Source organism: Pagrus pagrus (genome assembly GCF_965226575.1).
Source record: "Pagrus pagrus genome assembly, chromosome: 2".
Classification (NCBI taxonomy): Eukaryota; Metazoa; Chordata; class Actinopteri; order Spariformes; family Sparidae; genus Pagrus; species Pagrus pagrus.
In genome coordinates, this window is record NC_140186.1 from 11096420 (window position 1) to 11123538 (window position 27119).

Below are 27119 nucleotides of genomic sequence, written 5' to 3' on the forward strand. Positions count from 1 at the left end.
TGGCCAGTTCTGGTCTCTCAACTTTGATGAGGAGATGACTACATTGGGTTGGATAATTGTTGGACATTTTTCTGACACTGACACCTGTTAAAAACCTCCACCTGATTTCATTCTGGTTCCCACACAATGCACCTTTCTTTTTCTGCTGTTCTTTTAATAGACAAATTTTAGGTAAAACTCAGCAGGCAGTTTTTAAATTAGCTGCCTGACATGTATGAAGCCCGTGTATGGGGAACAGAGGTAGAAGGGGGTGATGGCAGAAATAAGCCAGATTTAAATAAAGGATGTTTGGTCATGTGGATGTTTCCTCTTATTAACTAAGCTTAAGTTCAAACTGCAGCTTTTAGGTGCTGCTTTTCTTTATGCAACTCTTATACAGTTTATAAATGATGGTGAAATGGAAGCCTGGGAGAAACTTTTCAGAGGAGAGGCTTGAAATGTCTTTCTCTTTTGAGCATATAAAATGTACTATATTACTATTAAAACATTTACCAAAGTGTTATTACTATTACAGAGGATATATTCAATGCATACATTTGCAAAATCAAGTGTTTTAGTCAAGAAAAGCCTTTTCTACATTTAATTTTTACCATGTTGCAAATGTTATATTTCATTTTAATTACAATGAAGATTTGGTCATAGCATGTAAAAATCCATGCTTCAACGCGCCTCTGCTTTACGCATTTCATGGCGTCTAAATGGACATTCATGTTTGCATCATTCGCATAAATTACCATCGTCACTCACTGTTATATTATTATTATTTTATCATTTTCTTTTGCAGGGAAATTAAATAGATTCCCGTAATTCGACTCCATCAATATGGCCCCTCTGCTGAATTATACTCTTTGCTTTTTTTTTTTTTTTTTTCAAATACATTTTCTTTCCAGCAATACACCCTGAAAGCTTGGGGGCACCTTGTCCGTACGCCGCTCTCGGGGGCGAGCTCCTCGAGTGTGTGCGTGCGCGCAAGAGAGCGCGTGCGTGAGCGCGTGTGTGAGCGAGTGTGTGTGTGTGTGAGAGAGAGAGAGAGAGAGCGAGAGAGAGAGAGCGCGCGCGTGTATGTGTGTGTGCGAGAGAGAGAGTGAGTGAGTGTGTGAGTGTGCGTGCGCGCGTGAGTGTGTCTGCTCTGCTGTTGCTGCCCTTTGATCCCTGCATTAGTGTTAGTTAGGGGCTCGGAGACACACTTGCACCGAGAGCAGCCATAGTCAAGACACGGCAACAACAACAGCGGCACCTCCTCCGCCTGTGTTCCCATTCCCCAACAATACACTTTAAACCGAGCAAAGCCAGGTGCACGACCAAGTCCCTGCCATCACTGGCGCCTCCAGTCTCAATGGGAAAAACCTTTTTTCTTCTTATCCCTAAACAAGGACGAGAATGTGATTAAAAACGGGGGAAAATGCCAAGGAGGAAGCAGGAGCAACCCAAGCGCCTGCCTTCACGTAAGTCGTTCACTCGATTTGTTCCATTTTAACGGCTCTCCGTGTGTTTTGCGCAGTAGTTTAGGGTTAAAGAGGTGAAACAGACAAAAGACTCGGCGTAGGTTATTTCTCCCTTTTTAGGTCCGAGCGAGGCAGCCATGTTGTTGGCGATGGGTAACGTTAGCCAGGCAGTGAGTGGATAAATGATACGTGGCTTTATTAAAGAGTATAAATCGATAGAGGTCCGATTCCGTTAAAGGTTGCGGTCAGTTGGCATATGTGTCGGTTGTGTGTGAGGAACAACGGCCGAGCGTTTTCGGTAATGTGTTCGCCTCTCGCTTGGTCGCTTTTCGGGTAGAAAGGGGAGGATCTGGGAGTCTGGCCGCAATAAAATGAAGGGTCAGTCGGATCAGACAAGCCAGAGTCTGGCTACCCATACCCCAGTGTTCCTAGTTAGCAATAGCGCTATCTAGCAACGCTCGGTAAACTTCATTTCCTCGGCGATAAACGTCTAACTTTCGCCTCACAGTTTGGCTTCCATATCGCGGAACCCAATTTGTTCGCGCTTGTTTGTCGTCGACTTTAAAAAGTATGGAGAGATTTCTTCTCTCCCCCCCTCTCTCCCGAGTCAATGTATTTTTTTTTTTCTACCCCTCCCAGTCTGCATGCAGGCTATGTCAGAGCCATGGTCGGTCACCTGAAGTTCAGGGTTTTCCCCCCCTTCCCTTTGCAGCCATTCATTGCAGACAGACTACGATCAATAACGCGGTTAGAAAAAGGAAACGACAGTTGTAATGCTCCTCTACATTGCTTGAAATAACACCCTGCCGCAGCAGAAGCACACTGTAATTCCCGTGGAGTTGATTTTGCTAGTAGGTTGGTTTACTTTTGTACATTTGACCCTCGGTATCTTGGATGTTCGTATTGTGCCTTTTATCAGTCCAGATAATGAAAAGCTGCGATAACACACTCCGGCCACTAGAGGATTGCCTGGATGGTAGTGGGCAATGACAACCATTATTAAAAGGAATTATCCCAGAGTGACATTTTTTTAATGCTCTTGATCATTTCTGCTCAATACATGCGTAAGCAAACATCTCAATTAGTCACATTGGTATGCAAATGTATTGAATAACTGAGTGATTCATCTTTAAATCAATGACGGCTCGGTACATTTATCTTATGACACTTATCTTCTTCGTTTCTTAAATGTCAGACCGTGCCAGCTGTTCGGCATAACCAGCCACGACCAGAAAAGACACTTTTAAGTTGTCTCCTTAACTCAGTTTACTGACGTACAGCTTTCTTATGTAGGGTTCAAGGCAGGGGTGCGCTCCCTCACCTGTCACAGTTTAAGATCTCTGACACATTAAATCAAATGTACATCAGAGGAATTCCTGCAGCTCCACACAGTATACGCCAATGTTTTCTTTATTTTTTTAATGGTAATGCTCACTGATCTACTGCTCAGTTGCTTGACCTAGGGTTGAACTTGGGAAATTGCAGCGGTTGGCTGGGAGGCATAGAGGACGAGACTGGGTGACACTGGTGACTGACTGTATGTGTGTGTGTGTGTGTGTGTGTGTGTGTGTGTGAGTGACAGGGGGATATTTGGACAGTGAGCCTTCCCTGATTTGCTGCATAAGGAGTCTGTAAGCCACATGGTTGGACTGCACAGAACAGGGTCATGATATATAACCGAACGTGACCCTTTGCAGCCTTTTTACTAACACTCTGCATACTGAGACTTCTTTTAGGGACCTTGTCTACTGAACTTATTTTACTCATCAGTAACCAGAATCTGTGTCTTATGAAGTGTATAAAGGGTAAAGTGTAATCATGAAGCTTTTTTTCGCAGTAGTTTTTCATTACGACACGTGAAACAGGTTGCCCTTTCCTGAGTTTCCCTTCTTCGTTCTTGACATTCATCTACTTAATTTAAGAATATGTGTGAAAATGTTTCCAGGGCGTTTGTAAACTTGTTCATGATTTGATAAAAAATCCAGTATGGAGTACAGTACAGCCCATTGATACTTTGATAAGTTGTTCATTTTCCTTCTAAATAAGAAAATAAGTGCCTTTTCTCTGGTAATTGCAGTGACTCATTGTGTAGGATTGTATGACATGTCACCTTGTTAACGGGGACACATGTATATTAATAGTTTTTGAATATTATTCTGATATGAGTCAGTAGTCTCAAAATATTGCAAAATTGGAATAGATTTTATGTGTTTGTGGAGCAGACGTAACATCATGTTTTAGCACCTGCTGCGATGCTGCCTACCTAAGGAATAGAAATTGATTGTCTATTTTAACATCCAAATGTACCCTGAAGTTGAATTTTCACTACTATGATTTTTTATTTTTAGATGCTTCATAATGATTAGAATATTTAAGGACATGCTTTGTTAGTTTAAAATGTAAGATAAACAATTAGTTAAACCGGTTTGATTGTGATTTATATTTATAAATCATCGTCACATGTTAGAACATGATGGACAACATAATTGTGAGATCCAGCAATGAGGTTGTGTTCACTAAAGCTTCCCTAACGATAAACAACTTGTGTTTGAAAAAGGTGCTGTGTGAAAGCTGTATTTCATGCTGTCATCATTATATAGTCTGGATCAGTCAAACATGAAGTCCTGTATTTTCCATCTTTTGGCCAAGAAGACCAAAGGTAGCCCATGTCAACCTTTCAATTAAACTTTGTAATTGGTCTGCAACAAAAAAATCTTCACCCACGTATCTGTAATCATGTACTCCCGTGTAGGCTCTGTACTAGGAGCACTGCTGTGCCTGTGTTCCCGGGGTTTAAATGAAAGCCTTTTTTTTTCTGATTTAGGAGTTGTTTCCCTCCTCAGTCAACAAACTGTCACCGAAAAGTATGAATTTGTCAGAAGCTTTTTGCGCTTTGTTTTGGATCTTCCCACTCTAGAATGGAAGTGTCACCTCATGCCATTCGCTGTCAGTCTGTGTGTTTTCATTATTCAGCCAACAACACCCTGGTGGTGTGCCAGCCAACAAGCACAATATCGAGCTTCAAATCTCTTCATCTGTGGTGAAAAAGGCCAAGCTAATACACTGGCTTTAATGCTGGAGGTGCTTTATCTTAGCACAGACCCAGATATATGGGCTGTGCAGCCCAGTGTGCACTGTCCTATTGTCTGTGGCACAGCTTGTGAGAGGAGACTATTCTTTAAGTGTGTGTGTGCACATGTGAAAGTGAATACGCAGCCTGTGTGTGTTTGTGTTTGTGTGTGTGTGTCTGTGGGTACATAAGCCGGCTATGGAGGTCACAGTACAGTATGGCGCCTTCACTCTGACAAGTAAACATGACCTTTGGTGCCACAATGAAAACTGCCATTCTTTATGACCTTGCAGCGTGTTATTGTTTGTGTAATTTTGCTGCTTTATTACTCACTCTTAAAAGTTAAGGTTAGTCAAAATGCTTATTAGGTCTTATTTTTTGTGTATGTGTCTTTGACTTTAAAAATTACACAAAGGTTTAGTCAGAATAAGGCTTGATATTCAGTATTGTTTGGCACATTGTAAGCCAAAATGCACACATTATAGGCTGTGTTGTCATCAGGTTGAACAAGGCACGAGCATTGAGAGTATTTAGCTTCTGTATTCGGAAGCCTTTCCAAGTGAAACAGAATAGGCATGAAGGACACAACGCTGGGAGGAATTTGACTTGAACCCTAAAAAGTGAGCGTGAGAGCAGAATCCGTCAGGGAGAGAGAGATGAAGCCCATCGTATGCTCCATGTAGTTGCTGAAGCAGTCCACTGTAAAAATGCCTGGAGCTGTCACTGTACAACTTTCCTGAAAGTGAATAAGTTCTAGCCAGCAGGCCGTAATCATGGTATTTTACAGGAAATTGAACAAGGTGCCGTGGCAAACACCTGAAGGCACGCCAACATACATTGGTGTTGCTAGCTAGCCAACTAATGAATCTGTGCAGCTAAAAGTTGAAGAGTAATTGATGGGTGGATGTCATGATATTATTGGTTGATATTGGTTGGTTGAAGCGTACGTAAGCACACATCCTTTTTGTTTAATAGGAATAAAACATGATTGGATTTTGATATAAGAATACAAACAAATTGATTTTTTGTATTTTTTTTGGCATGGTTTGTGCTCATTAAGTGCACATTATTACCGTGAATATGATATAAAAGGGTTAAAAAGCTTTTTTTCATTATTTCTCAACCAGTCGTCATCATTGTCCTCAAAGCCTTTCAAGGGAAGTAGGCGAGTATGTCAAAAATACTGAGAGTCCATATCATAAAGAGCACAACCTTAAGTGTTTTTGGAGGAAGGCTTGTATTCTGCTCCCTTCTCCCCTGGCTTTCTTCATTTGAAATGGACAGATTTCTGCTCCTCCTCATCAGCCAATAGCCGACTGACTGGGTGGCTCTCTACCTTACTGTAATGGCGGGTCACTGGCTCCCTTCCACTTGCTATGATTATAATGACCTTGGTGGGGCTGGGGCTTGAAAACATTGGTATAAGGGGAAAGGAAAATGAGAGGAGGTTTCCATTTCGCTCTTGGCATAAAATTTGTGGGGAATTTCTGCCAAGAATCCCCCACCTCACCACCACCGCCACGTCCCCCCCAAGTTGATGGGGCTTGGGTGCTCTGGTGGTGTCGGGCGAATGGAGCTCAAGCGAATAATGATACACAGGCTTTAACTTAGAAATGAATTAAAGGGCAGGGGAAAGGTGGTGGATGCCTCACTCCCCATACGCTGTAACAGAGACCATAGAAACCTGCTGTCAGGGAACGTTCATATTCTGCGGCCAAACTGAAGTCTGTCTTTTGTGTTTTAGAGTAAATGAAAACACAGACTGTGAATAAACAGTTGGGTAAGGTCTAATTGGCCTGGTTTCAAAGAAGTCGCTGAGCCTCAAGGTCTGGATCTTTTGTACACAAATGTTAACCTTATTCGCTACTTTAGACAATTGGCAAGTCACATTTGCAGCATGGAGGTTTATCATGTAAGTGATAAGATTCAGGGTTAATACAACGTTAAAAATACCATTTTCCAAAGCTCTTTGTGAATTTATGTGCCTGTTTATTTCACATACTGTAGTACAGTCTAGTGTCACTATAGAACTAGGTAAGAATAAAGACGCTTTCTCTCAGCTCAAAAGTAGCCAAGCAAGTCACATCTTCATTAAAATAAGATTCTTGTACATGTCAGGACACTAAATTTAAAGATTCATAACTGATGTTTAAGGGTGTAGCTTTTGCACAAATGATAACAGCATGTGCATTCGTGTCAAATTGTTCTGTGCAGTGCTTTAGCCTCAGTATACCAGGTGAACTAAATAAGTATGTTCTGTGTCTTGACAGAAAAGCTTTGATGGCGCTCCAGTTGTTGCCTGTTAGCATGTAAGCTATGCTTGTCAAGCCAAGTGTTGTTATGACACCAAATGCTTGGGTACAGGCAAGTTCACGAGGTTATGCACAATCCGATATCACATCATTTATTTATTAAAAACGGGACCCTGGTACTTCTCAGCAATGTCCTACATACATGTATGCAACTTAACAGATTTTTTCACTGCATGAATAGCCAATAACCATAAATGGCAGGCGACTCATGTAACTTAACATCCATAGAGGGTTAGTGGTATACAGATCAGAGCCCGACCTATATATTTGCCTATCACAGATATGTCTGTATACATGTATATGTTGTCTGATATGCACGGATATGTAAAAAAAAAAAAAGTAATATAATGCAGAAAAATATGCTTGGGGCTAAATAATGATTATTAAATTTCCTGGAAAGTTTATTGTATCAGTGCACTGATGTCATTTTAGACAATAAAGTTTATTGTTAAACTGTAAAATAACTTGTCTCCTTCTTAAATGTCTGTGTCACAAGTGTTGGGATAACTACATTTGAGGAATCATTGCAAAAAATGTGTGTATATCAGCCAATATATTGATTTTTTGAATTGTTTCCTCCCTCGTGTTGGTATCGGCATCGGCCTAAAAGATCAGTTGTAATCTAAACAGATTTTGAAAAATAATATTTTTTAACTGTGCTGGCATCTGATAAGCACACTTACCAATAAACAAAGTTCAAATGTCGGAATAGGTATCAGGAAGGAAAAAGTGGTACAGTCATGGTAGCCCAGCACATCTTTTACATACAGACAGGATGGCACGAGTAAATAATGCAAAGCCAGAGCTTTAGTGAATAAGACAGAACGTTTGTCTATGTTGTTCAACCAAAGTTAGTGTAAGATATGCCTCTGCAAAAAGATATGTCAAACATGCCTTTGTGGTGGCATAACCCAAGTGTGTCTGGTATCGAAGCTGGGGTGCCAGTCTTTCTCTGCATGGTGCTCAGACTGCCTCCCGCTGCACATTCAGGCATTAATGAATGCCATTGTTTATCAGTGTGAGTATGGCAAAATAGTTAGTCACACACTGTATGGTATTCAGGCATACAATCAAAGATCCTTCCAAAATGTTACTACAGGTGAGCATGGTGTTGTAGTTAAGTTGGAGTTATACTGGTGAACTTATTGACCCAGAATACAAGTATTTTTTTAATTTATTTTTTATCAGTTTCATAGCACCATTCCCCAGTTTTCACCCTTTTCCAATTATTTTTATCTATTCAAAAGTAACATGAACACATGTCTGGATTTTTTCTTCAAACAAGCAGAAAAAAGTTTACGTGACCTTGGCAAGAATTAAAACCCATGTTTTTGTCCGAAAACATGTGTAACCTTCACCTGAAACCCTGGTACACCGTGGAATTTTGCTCACTTTTTACACTCCTAAATGGCTGCTCTTATCTTGTCGTATAAACCGCAAATTTTCTTGATTAGAAAATGTTTGAGGTCACTGGAAGGAGACCCGAGTGTTTAATAATTTAGTTTTCTGCAGAAGAGCTGTTAAAGTGTTTACATGTGCATGTAAAAGAGGCTAGTTGTGCCCCTGAAGTCTAAAGTAGCTCACCCAAAGTTATTAAGTGGCACATTTACAAAATGATGACAGTGTCTTTATTTAAAGAAAAGTAATAATTTGACTGTTTTTAATACATTTATTTGATTTTTGAATATTATTATGTGCATTAATATGTATGTCCATGGGGTGGGTATTGAATCTGTTACAGGTTTGCAGCATTCTCAAAGATAAAAGTTGCTACTTAATGCTCGGTCAGATTGGTGTTTTATTTGACCTATTTTGCCTGATTTAAAACATTTATTTGTTGATTTATGTGCAGGCATACAGCTGTAAAACCACAGCGACAGTAATTTTATTTTAAAGAATAACTCAGAAAAAACACATTTATACTTAACAGCAGGTATTCTCAGTGCAAGAAGCAAAACGTTTCACAGTCCTGCATTTACTAGGGATAATAAGCATTCAAAAACTTGTTCTTTCCAGCTTGTGATTCATTCGTTGTCTGCTGGCATCTTTAAAAAGTATTTTCTGTTACTCTGGTACACCACAGTCTAGTACAAATTATAAAATCAAAAAACTTTTAATGAGTAACATTTCCACATCGAAATGTCTAAAAATGACTAGACCTTTTGTTGAGTTGTGTATTTGACATCATCTCAAATGTTTCCAACAATGTTCAAACCCAGAGAAATCTATAATTTTATCCAAGGTAGTGGTTTGATTTGGTTGTCTCATGCTTTAACTTCTGGGGAAATGCAGGAAAGATTAGATAATAAGTCAAATAATATGTCAAATAATTACCTTGTCTGAGAACATTTCTTCCTGAATCACTGTCAGATTTGGTGTCAGATGGTGGTTGTGAAAAGACCACAACTCCCATGATCCCTGCACAACGTTATCACACTACATCTCTGGTTTCCATGAATCGTTCAACTTTAAAATGTTGTCTCTCAGAAGAAAACCTCTGATTCATCCTGTTCAGCATCTGATTACAAATTACTTAATTTAATATCGATAGCGTAAGTTGAAATTCACTGTGGGAATGTGTTTTTTCCTTCTTCAGATGTTTGTTATCTAATAACTTCAAAGTGCCTCCTCTAAGCAGAGAATCCTATGCAGCACAAAACCAGGTAACAGTAGTCGTCCTAATACCTCCAGTACAGTACCTGCCTGTCTGTCTGCCTGGTCTCAATCAGACCCCCTCTGTGTGGAATGGAAGTGCCTCAGCCTTGGTAACGATTTTTCCCGTGTTGACAAGTCACAACATGGAGATCTACAGCTCGGAGAGCAGCCCTTTGGCTACGCAGAGCCCTGCTTGCACTGAGTAATAGCAATCTCACAGGAGTAGCAGGCTTTCAGCTGGCAGCAGTTCATACGGAACAGCTCGCCGGTGCAGCTGGGAAAGACAGAGCAGAGTGGAGAGGGAGAGAGGAGCTGGTGGTGGTGGTGGTAGCAGTGGAGATGGAGGGAGGGAGGAAGTGGAGAGGAAGAGCTGTTAAGAGCTTTGGGCGGTTTCTCTGTTGTTGTACCACACAAGTGCATCCAGGCCCTGCAGGACAAGCCTTTAACAGGCATGAGGGATGGAGAGCATGAGAGGAGAGGAGGAGGAGGAGGAGGAGGAGGAGGCAGCGGCAGTGGAGAGGAGGTGGTGGTCTGGGGAGCTGAAGCCGGCCAGTCGTGCCAGACGCCCGCTCTAAACAGGGATGTGATTTATTGTTGGACTCTGTCTCACGTTTCACTCCTAGAAAGACACTAAAATTACATTGTAGAGATATAAAGAACTCCCTCAATTGTCTTAGAAGAAAGACCATCGCTTGTGGGCTGTGAAGAAATTTTGGAGCATGTGGTACATCTTTAACTAGTACGTGAAATAGGGAAGTTTTTGGCGCAAAGGGGCATATGATTATTGTTTTTGGCTGTGCATTCTTTTTTGCTTGTTGCTTTCTGACTGTCCTACAAACATATTGCTTTGCATATTATACATTAATTCTCCATAAAGCTACTTTTTAAAACGTGGTAATTCAGTGTAAGGTTATCAGCGTATGTATATTTTGCCAGGGGGCTTGAAATGGCTTTTGGCCAACACGTTGATCTTTGTCGCCCTCGTTGAATGCACTCTGCGCAGCGCAGTGCTATGAGATGACCTCACTTCCTGTGTGGGTAGAGGAGGGCAGGAGGCCTCTTACACACATGCATGCAGATATTCTCTCTCAAGCACAGCCTGGCTCTAGTTAGCCTTTAGTGCACTAGCCAGGCTAACCCCTCTCTCCTCTTGGTGTGGAAGTGTTTCCACATTGCACATTTAGGCAGTCAAGAGCAAGGCACAGGCTAATGTCTTTAACTAGCCCGGGCTAACAGCTGCGTGTCTGCAGCTTTTTGGGCTGTAGGATCAGTTTTATAGGGAGATTAAAAGTACAAGGAAGGAGGGGGGGGGCTGTTACAGACACAGGATAGTAGGACCATAAGGCAGTGACAGCTCTCTAGGGAAACAATATATCATCTCTAAAAGGAGAGTGGAAGTGTTTTGGCTGCGAGACAAAAATCCTGAGAAGTTAAAATCATTGACGTGATGTCATCTCTGAGAAAGCCATTGTCACTGCCGTGTGAGGTTATTTATGATGCTGAATACGCAGGTGAGCGTCTTGACTAATTCAATGTTGTGGAGGAGGCTCCCCCTCTTGCACAACGTAGCTGTAGCCTCTCTTAATGCATTAAATGCGCACTTTGATGCGGGTCTCATCCTGTCTTTGTTTACCAAGGGTATTTGGTCACTTGATTTTGCCCTTGTGATGCTAATGAGATTAGCTAATCACTGAATATGTCATTGTGAGTGAAGAGCCCTGTAGTTTATGGTACCTGTAAGAACTATAAGCATAAGTAGAAATAAATCAGTGCTTTCTCGAGGATTGTGGGAGACTTAATTGCATGTATTTGATTTATTTCTATTTTTAAAAAAAAGGAATTTCATATCATTTTTAACACCATATCTGTGTACAAAAAGTTGGAAAAGCTCAAGCAGATAATAAATTGACAACAACCGAAAAGCTTAAAGACAAAACTTGCTAGAGAAGTCCGATGGAGACCAAATACTACCATTAGATCTGGGAAAGTAATTTGTTTTTGTTCACTCATTTGGTTTAGGTGCTGCCCAAAATGACTAGGGTGCTGCACCCAAGCTTTATAATATTAGGGAAAACCCTGCAAATTAATCTGGAGAAATAACAGGGTAAGATAATGAACGTAGGGCTCCAACTAAAGATTATTTATGGTCGTCGATTATTTTCTCAATGAATTGATTAGTTGTTTGGTCTCTAAAATGTCGCGAAATGGTGAAAAATGTCAGCCAGTGTTTCCCAAAGCACAATATGACGTCCTCAAATGTATTATTTTGTCCACAACCCAAATGTATTGACTTTGGAGGACTAAAGAAACCAGAAAATATTCAAATCTAAGAAGCTGAAATCAGATAATTTTTACTTTTTTTTTTCCTACGCAAATTACTCAAAACAGTTAATCGATTATTAAAAATTGCCAGTGTTTGATTTGATTAATCGTTGCAGCTCTAAATGAATGAATGGATTTAGGTAGCAAGTTGTTCTAAAAAGAAGTCAATCAGATGGCTCAGCTCATGATTGCCCGTATGTTCCCACTGCCCACGAGTGTTTTGAATGGGGGCCATGTTGGTTCAGATTGCCATGTCATTAATCCCTCGTACTCTACAGGGGAGTGGTCAGCGGCAGATGTATTTGCACTTCCTCCAGAAGGTTTTCTAGATTAGCACAAATCCTCCCAGAAAAACCGTTTAAAAACCTCATTTGGCACGCACAGCCAGACTTAGTGCTCATAGCTGGCCAAAGACAGGCATCCCTCCCTCTACATCTCATTCTCTCTGACTCCCCTGAATTTTTTTTTCTTTTTTTTTTTTTTTTATCCCCCACCTTGTGGTTCTCCGAGCTTAGCCCCGTGTCGATTTGGACAGGCCAGTGTAATTGTTTGGAAACTCGGGTTCTGTCATTTGCATGTAGCAAGCAGCCACTTTGCCAGTTTCAGTGGTTTGACCTTGTTGTACCTGCCAGCCAGAAATGAGATCATCAGAAGAGCAGACGAGAAGCTGACATCTCTCCTCCACCTACCCGTGGCTTTAAGTGATGGTTGTCATAGCAATCATTATGCCACAGAACAGACTCAGTGGGTGAAGGATGGCTTTGAATGCGGCAGCCTCGGGTCACAACCTGGTTATGACAGAACAGATAGACCTATGAGGGTTGCAGTACACAGTCTGCACAAAGTAAACAGCCGCATACATAGCATGTCAGGTTCATATAGGTTTCAGGTGCAGATTGAAATTACTGAGGCAATGTCTCTTTTTATACCTTGAAGAAAGGCGAGGCAGGTATTGGTGTAACGGGGAGGGAAAGAGCAGCATGGGGTGAACAATGCCTCTCATTCCCATCAGCTGCCCTGGCCAGCATTTAACATGGAGATTGGAAACGGAATAAGCTCCCCCCCCATTCTCCCTGGACCTGCATGTAAATGAGGTTAGCGGTTAGCATTTCCTGCTGTGCCACAGCAATTCTTCTCCCTCTCTTGCTCCCTCCTTTTCCCTTTTTTTTAATAATGGCCTGAAAGTGCTCCCCCTCTTCCTGGGGTAGGGACCGGGACCAATGCTGATTAGTGTCCCTGTCCTAAGTGACAGGCTAAAATCCAAGCAGGCACTGCCTTGGGCGCCTCTGCCAAACAGCCGTCAAAGCAATACCAGCATTAAAAAAAAGGCATCTTCTCCAGCCTCCCCTCAGTTCTCAAGATTCCCTCCCCCTTTCGTCTTCCTCGCTGCTCTGCTCATTCTCCCTTGTCGCCCATTCTCTAATAGACACTGCCTCCATCGCTCTAACACGCTGTCCCCATACATACATACATGCACATATAGAATTACCTCTCACACTCTACCCCCACCTCCCACCGGACCTTGCTTTGTGTCCCTGGGTGGACTGGCTGCTATAGAGCCGAGTGTCCCTTTTGCCAATAGGGCGATTTACAAACAATACATGGACGCTGTACACACTCCCACCTTCCACCCTCCTACTCTCTCTCTCACTTCTCTTCCACAGACACACAATCACCTCTGTGAGGAGTTTCAGTATGCCAGAAAACTACACAGCGGGGTGATGGCCTGTTCTTTTTCGCACTTGTTCCAAAGAATGTACCCTGTCTACTTGAGAATGCAAGTGCGACATCCACGTCTTGGTTGAATGAGGTTACTTTGTCAACCGGAAGAAAAAAATGATGGGATCTGACTCGTACGTCAGGCGGCTTATAATTAGCAGTTTTCAAAACCACATGAAATGGTAATGTGAGCTGTATTGATGACAATTTTGCCTGATATAAAGCAAATACGCGAGGGAGTTATGTTAGTTGAACAGCGGGCATATGCTAATTACTCAGTGTTTGAGAAGAAGAAATTGTGAAAGTAAGAAAAGCTGTAATGCCTCCATTGTAGCTGTAATAAACTGGTTATCATCATGCTGGATTTTGGATTTATTTGTAGGAAACACTGAAATACCTGTAAAACAACCACTGCGGCACGCCAAATTAATCTGGTCGAAATGTAACGCTAGCAAGTGCATTGTAAGTGCGCAGCCCATTATTGGCCGTTTATTGAAAAAGAAATGTGTTGTTGTGAGCACGTCTGTGTCAGAGGCATCTTTTTTTGTGTGTGTTTTTCACACATGTGCATGGAAAAACACTAAAGTTTTTTTCCTACCATATGTGGTGTTTTAAAGTGTGCTGCGTGTGTTTGCCTGTATTCAGTTTTTACAAAGAAGGATGCCACCCACATAAGCCTATTCCTATGAGATAGAACGGCTGAAGTCTTGATGAACATGAACAGCACTTTCTCACAAAATCAAGAGATTGGTCTACGTTGTATAGCATTTAGACACGTTACTGGCGGTGCGGCCTATTTATCCTGCAACCTTTTTTTTTTTTCTTCATGTACATTAGCAGCAGGCATACATGTTCGGAAATCTATGGTGTAAATGGATCAGTCAAAAATAGAATTTTAAACTCAAAGGTTTAATTTTGAGTAATTATTTTATGAGAATGAAGGCCAGTTATTCTTAATTTGTTTGAGGTAACATGCCGTCTCAATAGTGTCCTGAATAGCCTACTTCTTTTTCAAAAATGAAAGGACTGTGTTTTGGCTGGTTGCAGACAGACTTGGCATCTGGCTTTTATCTACAATAAATGAAGTGTTATATTATGACTCATGATAACAACACAAATTATTACAAATTCTGGAAAGACTGTGTTGAAATTAAAGCAATGTTGGTTGTATTGTGTATTTAGCCTACAATAGAACAATTAAAAATGTCTAAAACAAATAACTAAAAGCGGTATGTAAAGAGGACTTAAGCAGTAAAGATTGAAATACACAAAATAGTGCAATGCAACATGAAATGATTTGAAGAAATTTAGCACTTTCCAAACCCATGTGACCAAATGATTCTTTATGAGCAGAAAGGCTGGTCAGCAGTTTTAAATGCTGGGATTAGATTTATGCTTCTGAGTAATACCCCTCACTGACACCCTGCTCTTAAAGACCCCAACACCCTCATCTGTTTTGGGATTACTTCCCTGCAATCCTTGAATAGAAACCTTTTGCAGACAAACAATTTCTGAATACACAGGCAGTTGGTATTTTGATAATTATGCCAAGAAATGTTCACTCACTTACCGACAAACCAATGAATTATATACAATGAATGGGAAGAAACTACATATTACATTTGACATTTAATACTTGCCTATTTTTTCAGACTATTAAAATGGTTATGTTGTCCGTTTTGGATAAACCTGTAGTGGTGATCCACAGATTGTAGCTGTTGCTGTAGCTGATTATACTGTTGAATTGTCAAATTATCTTGTAGTTTTTCATATTCAATCGCTGGAGAGCTGATGCATAGAATTGCTTTTAAAGATGAGAGGAAATGCGTACAACCTTGTCGGACATGAGGTCTTCTTTTCTAATGGCTACTTACTGTAGGTCAGTGCTTGTAAAGCAGATCCAATAAAAAGCATGACTCATCATTACCAAAAACTGTGCAAGCAGTGGACCAGTCATTCACAATAATAATAATGATAACAAATTTGTCACCAGGTTTGTCAGTAAAATCATCTAGTAAGATGTTGACCCGGGACCAGTTGATTGTCCCAAAACAGTGCCTTGGGAATACCAGTATTCGGGGTTAAGTACTTTTCACTTTATAATTATCCAGTTAATACTTGTATCTCTGCTGTAGCACAGGTCCATTGTCCTTCAAGTATACCCAGTCAGAATCAGTGCCACCATACAGCTGGTCCGAGATCCAGTAGCTTGTAGAGTTATTTACACATGAATGTGCTTGGGGTATATATCATGTGTATCATACGTTTGTCAGGCACAGGGTGCAAAATTAAGCTTTTTGTCCTCTGGTCAAATGGCTACTGACTGTTCAAAATGTACCAGCAGATCAATAGATTACCATTGTTTTTTGGCTGGTGAGTGAAGCAAATCTACCAGCCACTGACTGCATATTTCACATTACAGCTTTTGGCTAGTGGCTGGTGCTAATTTTGACCCTGGTCAGTGGTATCAGTGGGTTTAATCTGTCTGATTTTTAATGCACATGATATCTCTGACCTGCATGAGCATCAGAATCATCCATGAATACAATAATCGAGCATCTCTGTGTTTGTCAGAAATCATTGCCATCATGTAGGGTTGGATGATATGACGATATACTGGAATGAATTTTTGGCAATATTGAATTATGATTTTGATGAAATATTTTGATTTGGTATTTAATCAGCTAGATTAGCCACTGAACTGACATGTCTTTAAGGTTATTTTAAGAACCTAATCATTTGTCAATAGACTAGCATTGAAAGTCTTGGTAATAGCTAGCCATGTTGGAGGCCAGTAAATTAAAGTAATTTCCTTGATGTCTCCCCAATGATCGGCAGTAAATATTTGCATCTTACATTCACAACTGAAATCAACTGCACAAATAGATTAAGATGGCATGTCAATACGGACTGTTGAACGCTAAACAAAAATATAGAAATTGAGCGATGCATTTGCGTGTATCAATTGAGCACCTTACCTTCCGTTTATCCAAAATGCACATGATATGACCGAAGCTAGCGACACCAAGCCTCTATGTTGGCAAACTGACAATTTGGATCTGGTTATATAAAGATGCGTAATTTCCATCATGTTTGGCTGCTGTGGACGATCTTTATTGCCGTTGGCTATTTGTAGATAAGTGGTTAATCGTTACGAAGAGGAGGCACTTGAATAACACCATATGCAGAAGCTGGACACAGTCTCTCCTCGTGAGTGAGAGTCAGCATTTTTCATTTTACTTTCTAAACTCAGGTTAACTTTACAACCCAGTTGAGGAAGGATTTGGCTAAAATAACAAATGCTGCTTAAGTGTAATACAGGACACGACTAGTGTAGTGATAGCTTCATTGTGGCTGTATAGCATTAACTGGCTTAGCACACACAGATTTCAAGTTAAAACAAAACATTTGAAATATATTTTTTTCAAGTCTGGACACCAGGTCTTTATACCTTCAGGCTTTTTTTTCTGTCTGACACATTAGACATATCATTGGTGATTCTAATGGCTTTTACTTATTAATTTGTTTTCCTAAAGTGTTGCAGTTCTCCCCATTTACAGAAGCTTTAGCTTGGGTTTAATGTGAAAAAGTGTGGTTTTCCAGTAGACTTTTGAAGAAGAAAAATAAGCAAAATACACAAACATGACATTGAAAATCTCTGATAGTAATGTGAAGTAATTAGAAAGTGACTGCCCTTTGTCACTTGAAATGGGGATTGGTAGACAGAGATGGGATTTGAAGTCTCATGTGTACTAGACATTTCAAACATTTTGATGCTGTTTTTGGGACTGTGACAGCGAACATTGGCCTGCTTTCACTCACCAATTAGTGTCATTAGCTGGGTAACACGGTTTGCTTGAAGCCTGGGATGTAGATTATTGCTAGAATGATAATCCGAATCATTTAGTGAGATACTCTCTGTGCTCAACTACAGAGGGTGCTCTAAAGTGAGATGAAAAAAAAGTTGTAAATGCCTCTTTCTGGGCAATTAGTTACTAACACAGGCTTTGCTGTAATGGTCTCACACCATATTCACACATTTGCACCAGGACGTTGTTGCATGTGCAATGTAAATTGACTGTCTTTCTGGGAATGTGGGAAAAGTTTGAAACACCTCTCTGCAATCGAGCTGAATTCATAGATTTTGATAGTTGGCAGCAAATAAATCAGAATCTAGAAAATAGGTTTGTTATTTTAACTTTTATTCTGTATGTGTCCAGATGTCACAACAATACAGGCACACAGTAAATTTATATTTTAGCGATACAAACATAATACAAACACATGTACAACACACAACACTTAAGTTGCACACATACTTTTAAGTCTGGATTGAATTATATCAGGACAATCACTTGTCACTAATCAGATTGGGTTGTTATCTCCTCTCATCACAATCTTTGTAATGTGTGTCAGTTTATGCTGCAAAGATGCAATAGACATACCACTTCGCTCCCTCCAGCAGTTTAGATCCATAGCTTTGATGACACATTTGAGGTTATGAGCAAGTATTTTTTTTTTAACATGAGATGCTAAAAATGGAAGGGAAAAATAAACCGGGGGGTAAAGTGCACTTCATCTGCAATGAGGAATTTCAGAGGTCTGGGGCTCTCAGTCGTCTCATTCTCTTCCAAGAACACTTCTCCTTCCTGTTTCACCTCTGGCATGCCGCCCAAAGTACCCACAAACCACGGAGGCCAAGGCCGAAAATACACAGATGGTAATTTGCACTACATTTCAATACGACTCAACCGCCATTATATATAGCCCTGCTGCCTGAACCCTGATCCTCACTGAGAGTATCGCCTCACCTCAGATTCCAGCTAAAAGATGGGCTCTTTATGTCTTTGTCACAGACTACCAGTTGGACAGGGTAACAGAGGCAGTTGTAGATGAAATGGAGGAGTTTTCACAATGTTTGAATGTCTAACATGAACCTTGATCAATGCACAGAACACATGTCAATTGCTGGAGGGATGTTTAGCTTATATTTGCATAGAAGGAACAAAAAGGGTCTTTCAAGTTTTTCTCAAGTCAGTATAGGTAAAGGCCTTGACAACTTCTATACAGTATAATTGACTACATAATGTTCGTATGTATACTATTACGTAATGTATGCATACAACCAACTTCTTTTAAATAGGTGAATTTAAAGGAATGTATGTCCCAACACAGGGCATGGACCATCACACCACCAAGTTCTTCAAAAGTAAAAAAGTTACCTGCTCCATTGTACGGCATTTTGCTTCAGTGATCACACGTCTTGCCCGTAACCTTGTTGGTTGTCATGTTTCATCAACTTCCTAATGGAAATAACATGATGTATAAACTTTGGAGCAATTATCATGTTGCTCCTGCAAAAGAACAACAGCATTTAACAGATTGATGGCGTATAATTTAATGTGAAGCGGGGAGAGAGGGAGGGGATGTATGTCTGCGAGCTCCCACACATCCAGCTGGATTTATTTAGAGCATCTGTGTTATTTTTATTTATTAATTTATTTTTAGTATTTGCATTGCTGTTTATGGAGACGGCAGAAAGAGGGGGGAAGGGATGATGGGAGACATATACAAGATGAAAAAAGCCTGTGGGCGTGAAAGAGATCAAGCAAGTGAGAGATTACGGAAAAAAGTGAAGGGAAGCGATCCTGATCCAGTGTGTCCCAATTAATGGAATTACCTTCCTCCTCGGGAGGACTGTTAGTCATTTGCCGAGACGTGAGCCCGCCAGTAGAGCGTCTCTCCCACCATATTGTCCAGCAGGCGCTAATAAGGCAGCCCTGACCGCCGGGCGTGCTCATTAGCATAGCCCGCGGCCGTGGCAACCCCCGCCAGGGCCCAGCCGGACACTTAATTACCGCCGTGGCTCCTTCCTCACTAAATCCATACTACTGCCTTCCTTCCTATGTCCTCACCCCCTGCTCTACCTCCTTAACCCACCCACACATGCACACGGCAATCCCCCCCCCCCCCATTCATAGCAGGGAAGATGTAAGGCTAATCATTTTGGCGATGTACATGTGGTGGCTTTAGTCTTGGTACGTTGTGGCAGTCTTTTATGTTTTCTCTCCTTTTTATGGCTTTGTGGTCAGCAATCTTTTGAGATTTTAGCGATTCCTCGACCTGCACTACCTCTCTCTTGGCCTCTCTTACTCTCATTGCTATATTAGCTCATGGCCATGGCTCTCATTTTGACATCAGCACAGTATCGATGCACCCCTGTCCAGCCTTAATCGGCTAATGGCCTCCTCTTCTTTCCTGCCCAGCCAAATCAGCCCCTCCCATAACCATCCCTCTATCTGTCCCTTCCTTCCTTCGCCTTCCCCCTCTCCTCTCCCCCCATACCCCGTTCAGGCCTGGGGTCAGTGAGGCCAATTTTCATGCCTGGCTAAGTCACAGAATAGCTTTGTGTGTGTGTGTATGTATGTGTGTGTGTTCATGAGAAAGGGAGGGAGGGAGAAAGAAAGAAGGAAAGAAAGAAAGAAGGAGAGAGATGTTAGTCAGCAGCCTTACACAAGTCATGTGATGAGTGACCTCCTGACCTACCTTTACTCCAGTAGCCCTTCGCTCTTCCCCTTACCAGCGATCATTTTGTGTGACAGGGAAATCTGGCTGACTCCTGTACCGAACTCATACATATGTGCCTGCACACACACACACACAACATGCACCCCTCTCTGACCTAGAAAAGCCACGGCCAAAATAGTCTTGCCAAGTTCACAAATGGAGATTGTTGACAGCACCGCGTGGTGAAACAATGAACAAGCACACTACCTGTAATGTCCAACTGTTTTTAGCTGTAGTTACAGGCTGTGAGCTTTCTGTCTCCTTTTTTTATGACAGGTTAACACAAGGCGCAGGTTCCCAAACACTGTAAGTCACAGAGGTGCTACATCAAAATATTTTTAGCTGCTCACTGTACATCTCTGTTCAATCTCAAGGCAGTTTATTTTAGCCAGTCTCGAAGCCTCACGGTCCTCTCTTAATGCAGCCTCAGCTTGCACTTTGACTTGTAACGGCTCTCTCTTTGTCTATAATGTGGTGGCGCTATACATCCCTGTGGCCCAGAGAGAAAATCCCCCGCCACTGCACCACTGAATCACCCATGTGTGAGTGATAACAGATCCAGACTGCTGAGCACCCCGCAGCTGTTTGTCTCAACATGCAAGTCATCCCCGCCATTACACCGCTAAATGGTTCCCTTTCAGTGGCAGACGCTTGCCGCCTCGGCCCGTATCTCCATGCCTCCATCACTTGGGGGAGGTTGCAGTTACTGTCGCCGAGCCAGCCGCCGTACTGGAGGCAAAGCAGTTGAATGTGTGTCAGGGGAAAAAAAATTGCAGTGGGGGCAGGACTCCAGCGTTAAATCACATTCTTGGCTGTGTAGTTTAAACATATGTGTGCACGTGCATTTGTTTGTCCCCATGTGTGCGGTGGGCATACAGCAGCAAGTACAGAGCTCAGACGAAGCCCCCTTAGAGCTTGGGCCGGAGACCATGACCTTGGGAAATGTCATTCCGCCTACGGGGGTGGTTCGCCTGTGACACACAAAGCCATGGTAGTGGAGTGCATCGATGCACTGTAGCACTCCGGCAGAAGCCTAGTGGTGTAGTCTTGCGTCCAGTTGCACCTAACCCTGAGATTTAAGAGTGAACCTTGGAAGCAAGAGAGTTCAGCCTCAAAGCTGAGACCTCGGGTCAGCAATCTAGCGATTTCCCTCTAACCACATTACAGCCATTAGTGGCTCTTGCTGCTTTTCACATGTCACATGGAAATGGGTCAAGCCCTGCCCTGCATGACTCACTGGCTCTTTCTCCATCTCCCTCTCTTTCTTTCCTGTTAACCCTACTCAGGTGGCAAAATGGCTTCGAGGAGCATGGGAAATTGGGTTCACAATCAGTGCATTATGGAGTTTACATTCACCTTTATAACAATCATAAGACATGAAAAGGGTCATGTATGCTGTTTATGCTAATCGGTCTCTTGCATCTTGTATGTTTGTCTAGGTGAAGTCCATTAGACGTAGGTTTATAGACAATTTGGCTTTATAACATAATCTGTTGTGTTGGTTTGTGGCATCTTGACATTTTCCGTCAGCTTTTGGTTTAAAAAAAAAAGTAACATGGAGTGTGTGTATGTGTGAGACAGATGATAAGATGTTGGGAAGTGTGTAAGCCCTGTTTGATATCTGTTGCAGCAGGAGAGTAGCGGTCATAGCGGGTTGTGATCGTGGTCACCTTTGTGGACCACGGTGAGCCACGCTGGCCAGATGTCAGCCAACTCTAATGATCCCAACAGGTTGCTGGGGCTGGGTTGCCTGGCAACCATTTTTCCTTTGCCTGTAAACAGACCCACCAGTCCTCTGTCAGGGTCGCGAGGGCGAAGACAGCTTGGCGTGTGTGGATATATGTATGTTGGCGTGTGAGACATTTTAAATAATTCTTTTATTGCCTTGTGTTTTGCTCTATGATTGTAAGTGCCCACTTTTGTCAGAAATCTCAGCTGTTTCCTTTTTTATCAGATGTTTTGTGAGGTTGTGTACAGTAACCCAAAGAGCAGCAGAAAAAAAGTCAGTTTTGACATTTTGCTTTGCCCAGGCTTGGTGCTTTTGACATATTCTTATGGAGGTTTGTTAATATGTATCAGGAATATTCACTTTTCTTTGTTCGCCCTTGTCTGGCAAGCTGTAATGTTTTGCTTATGAATATTGATACATGAAGTGTATATTAATGACCCTTGGTGACCTTAACCCTATCCTTATTGGCTCCCCGGTGGTATCTGCAGGCTCATGAATATTAATCTAGTTCTGTAACCTCCATTACCCTAATCTTTGCTGTCTAGCCTCCCAGAAGGACTCCGTTGTCATGGTAACCCCTTTACTAGACTCTTCCAGACCAAGGGTGGGAAAAATATGGTTAAAAAAAGGACAGAAAAATCTAAATTACTCAAACATCTTTGATGCGCCTTGTGGAAAACTGCCATTATATAAGAAAGAGGTTGAATCTGTGTTGGAAGTCATTTGTGCTCTCATTGCTGAGCATTTGACTTTGCTTTGAGCAGGCAACTGTGTTTTTGAATGTTCAAAATAGTAGTCTTCATTAGGCTTCCACATCAGACAAGCAAGAATGTGAAATAATAAAAGTGAATAGGAAATGGTAATCGCTAATGTTAAAAGCGATCTACTGTCAGCCAAAGGCTATGACTATGCCCTCTGCTTAACTCTTCGTAATAAATGTTTGATGTTTACAATTCTTAATCAGTATACTTGAGTGTTCAGCCAAAAAGATAATGCCCAACTGTTAGACAAACTTTAGCCATGTCTCCACTCCATGAACTGTGCTTTGCTTGTGCTTTAACACTTCTACATGGAGTTACCGAGTTCAGGCCTTTATTGTGTGTATAGAGGCATGCAAAAATGATTTTTAAAAAGAACTGTTGCCTTGTCATACATCAATGGACTAATTTACCTTATCTTCGTGGGTTCTTAGACTTTGGTGGAAACACAGACAATGACGGGATGAAGGAGTTGTTTGAAATGTAGTTCCTTGGTCAAAAAGTTGAGGGTACTTTGAGTGGAAATGATGCTTTGCCTAATACCTTTGTCCCACAACACAGCATTTGTTTCTGTTCTCTAACTGTATATTGTATGTTCACTCTCCTCTTACAGATTTGGACAGCACCGAGGAAGGAGGGCCAGATGACGGTCCTGTGGAGGAGGAAGGCTGGTTTGGGAATGCTTCTGACACACGCTCAGAGTCGTCGTCCTATGGAGACACCCAGGATGAGCTCCTCCTGGCCAGGGGTTCCTCTCCCGATGAACGGCCTGGAGTCAGCACTGGGTCCTTGGACCCAGATACCTGCGGGGGTGAGAGCTCATTGGGTTGCCCCACACCCATCCATCGTGCCTCTTTGGAACTTCTTGGACTGGATGGAGGTGCATTCTCGACCCAGGACACACTCTCCTCTGTGGTATCATCACTGTATGGTGAGGCAGCATCTCGTGCCCTGGGAAAACCCCTCAGCAGCAACCTACGGCGCCTCCTAGAGGCTGGGTCGCTGAAACTTGACACCGGGGATCTCCTGGGACGGTCATCCAGGGGAGGTGCTGGGGGAGAGTCTCCACCAATAGGTCTAGCCCCCCCTTTGACCCTCTCCCCGTCTTCCCACCATGCCCAGCAGTTAAGTGCTCTTGCTCGAAAACTGGCCAATAACAACAACAACAGCGGCTCAGCCTCACCAGCCTCCTTGGCACCCTCAATTACCAACATTAAGCAAGAGCCCCATGACCCCTTTAACTCTGTCACCCCTAGCAATGGCAGTGGCTTTGTATGGGCAGGTGTTGCAGATAAGTGGCCACCAGCCAGCTGTTCCACGCCCTGTGGCTCCAGCCTGTCCCCGGACTCTGCAATCCAGAAGTTAAAAGCAGCAGCGAATGCTGTACTTCAAGACAAGAATGCCGTGGCCTCCTCCTCAACAAATTCGTCGTCCTCCTCCACCTCTGCCTCATCTGCAGTGCCCGCTCTTGGAGCGGGTGGTCGAGGAGATGATGTGGTGCGCTTTGATGCCTTCAACTCTCCGTTCAGCCCACAGTCAGCTAGCTCTACCCTCGCTGCACTTTCCAAGAAAGTCAGTGAGAGAAGCCAAGCCTCGTCAACGGCCAGTGCTCCTACTGACCACCAAGGCTCAGCCAGTTCCTTTCTCTCACTTGTGTCAATGACCTCCTCGGCTGCCTTGCTCAAAGAGGTGGCAGCCAGGGCAGCGGGAAACCTGCTGGCAGAGAAGAAGGATGGTTCCTCCTTGGCGACGCCTGGGGTCCTCCAAGAGGATGTGAAGCCCCTGCTGGACAAAAACCAGAAGGCTCCAACGCCCTCTACACCAACCCAGAGCCTAGAGTTGTTGTTGCCGTCTACTCCAAAGGGCAGAGGCAAACCAAACAGCCAAGCAGGTAATTTTGGGAAATAATGTAACTAAAGCAATCGGTACACATGTAGTCCTAGTAATACTACAGTTATTGCATTGATACAAATAATAAGAGTGGAGCTCAGCTTAGCCACAGTTACAGAACACTGAAAACACACTCAATTGCTGCCACTGAATGAGGCTACTTAAGCTCAAACAAGGTTGCTACACTGAAATAAAATGACCTCATGTCTGTATAGAAGAAAGAGACTACGACAGTTCAAGATCCTTTCAGCTGCACTTCATTTATGGAAAGTTTTCATCTTCCCTCACCATGCCCTGTTCTTTTGAATAATAATCTTACAAATTTACCTGAAGTTCAAGAGAAATATTTCCCCAGTCATTATACTTCTTCCCATTCAGCCTTCACCAAAAGAGTAAAACTTATATCATGAAATGCAAATTGGAACTCTTAGTACTGATACATTGAAACTAATATTGCAGTGGAAGATAAAATGTTTCTGCTGTCATTGTGTGGAGTAGCAGGTTTACTTGTCACCAAAAAATCAGAAGAAGCACAATTCTGAACTTCCATTACATGTTTTCTCTAGTTTTGTAATGGTTTTGTTCTCACCTCACTGGCGCTGAAATAGCGAGTGGTGTAGCCTCGGCTTAACTGTCAGCCGAGCAGAGAGCATAGCCGAGAGAAAACAGCCCTGGCTGGCCTTCTAGTCTGGGAAATGGTCTGTGGGCTCAACGGGGGGTTCCGACTGAGACCTCACTGCCTTCCCAGACCAGCTCGTTTGTGCTCGGATGTGCGTGCTGCCAAAAGGGGGCCGTCAGTGTGTGCTCGGCACAGTGGGGAGCCCTGGAGTCCATATCCATCTCGGCAGCCTCCTCCTGGCTTCAACCCCCACTAACCAGAGCCCTCTGCACTGATCAGCACAGCAGACTTAAGGCCAAACACATCATACTTTCCACTGACTGGATACAGATGCGTGCACACTCTCTCTTTCGCTCTCCCTCTCATGCTCTCTCTGTTACTCACAAATGGCCATGCAGTATATTCTGTAAGTGTGTACTCAGATGTAGACATATAACCCAAACAATGGTGCACACAGAGATCTCACTCTTGCACAGGGAGAGAGAAAGCTTCAAAGTGCAGGCTCTCACTAAGTAGCCTTTAGGGAGAACAGAATGTTTTCAGGGAGATGGATGGGCACTTTTGAGGGATTGTGTCGCAACCCCGCCAAATCTAAAATGGCTGGATCAAATTGACTTCAGACAGATGAGGCAGTCGATGTAATATTCTGTGATCTGCATGCTAAAAAGGGGGTCTGCTCTAACCCACGAGCCGTCAAGGTCGAGCAGCGCTGTAAAAATGCAGGTAGTTGTTTGGTCGCCAGACTGAAAAATGTGACCTTGATTATTGACTGTCATGTCTTGTTTTATTGTCGTCCCTTGCCAGTTCCACTATAAAACTGTATTGCAGGGTATGTCGGGTGCTCTGAATGTACAAGGAAAGTCTCCCTTTTTTTTAAATTTTTTTTTTAAATAAAACATGGTTGTGATTAGATAGGAAACAGGTATGTTAAGCACCAAGATGAAGGCACGAAACCCACACACTTTTCCCCTGTTTTATTTCCGCTTCACTCGGCTCGACTCAGAATAAGCAGAAGTCATTTTTGCATTGTGATCTGTTCTGTGCTTGGAGAGGTTGGGCCGCAGATGGCGGTTTATTGTTGCAAATAGGCAGTCTCGAGGTTTTACACCTCAGGTCAATGAATGGCTGAGCACAGTAATTTCACCAAACACTGATTACCAGATGTTTTTCAAGGAACGGCACTGGAATACTTATGAAGCCATCCTGACAGGCCCTTGTAGAATTTGTAATGCAATCATGCCTCTTTCTAATAAGACCAATTAAACAGTAATGGATGCCGGATATGAAGCCAACAACAATAATCGAGATACTAAAACATGCTTGAGTTTTTACTCCCATTGTTCCATTGCTTCCAGCTGGCATTTCCCTTGATAGTTTTCACCATTAGGTGTGGAGTAACTGTCTCCTCCAGATCTGTGAATACTGTAGTCTGCATTTGGAAAGGCATGGCTTTTATTTTGTAACAGTAACAATGGTACATTTCAGCAGCATAGTATATATTTCCACACACTGAAAGACTGATGACTGGCTTTTAAAACTCCTTGAATGTTCTTTGTAAAAGGTAACAATGTTCTTTGGCGCCCTCAAGGCTCCCCTGAGGATGGAGGCAAACCGTTTCAGTGTCCTGTGTGTGGACTGGTCATCAAACGCAAGAGCTACTGGAAGAGACACATGGTCATCCACACAGGCTTGAAAAGCCACCAGTGTCCCTTGTGTCCCTTCCGCTGTGCTCGCAAAGACAATCTTAAGTCCCACATGAAGGTGAGATGATATCTTCATCTTGTGACTCTGCACCTCCATCACCCTCACTCACATCATCTTTAATTAGTGGCTATTATGGCTCTTGGAATATAATTATTAACATTAAAGGATATGCATGCTTTCGTTAAACTTGTAATATATCCTCTACATGACATAATTAAACACTGTTGGTGTTTTAACAATGACAATTTTAACTCAGAAGAAGCAAAGAATCTCGTCTTTGCTCTTGATGTTCTGTAGCGCCACAGTGAAGCAGTGATTTGACACACAAC

At 42.4% G+C, this 27119-nt stretch overlaps 1 protein-coding gene across 1 annotated transcript in view; it reads left to right on the top strand.

The window, feature by feature from the left end:
• Positions 1–1059: 1059 nt before the first annotated feature.
• Positions 1060–27119, top strand: part of znf827 (zinc finger protein 827) — a 74166-nt gene continuing 48106 nt past the window's right edge. The window contains exons 1-3 of the mRNA XM_084340892.1: positions 1060–1445; positions 23191–24468; positions 26675–26847. Of these exons, the coding sequence (XP_084197018.1) occupies positions 1403–1445; positions 23191–24468; positions 26675–26847 (1494 nt within the window). The 5' untranslated portion in view covers positions 1060–1402. The remainder of the gene's footprint in view (positions 1446–23190; positions 24469–26674; positions 26848–27119) is intronic.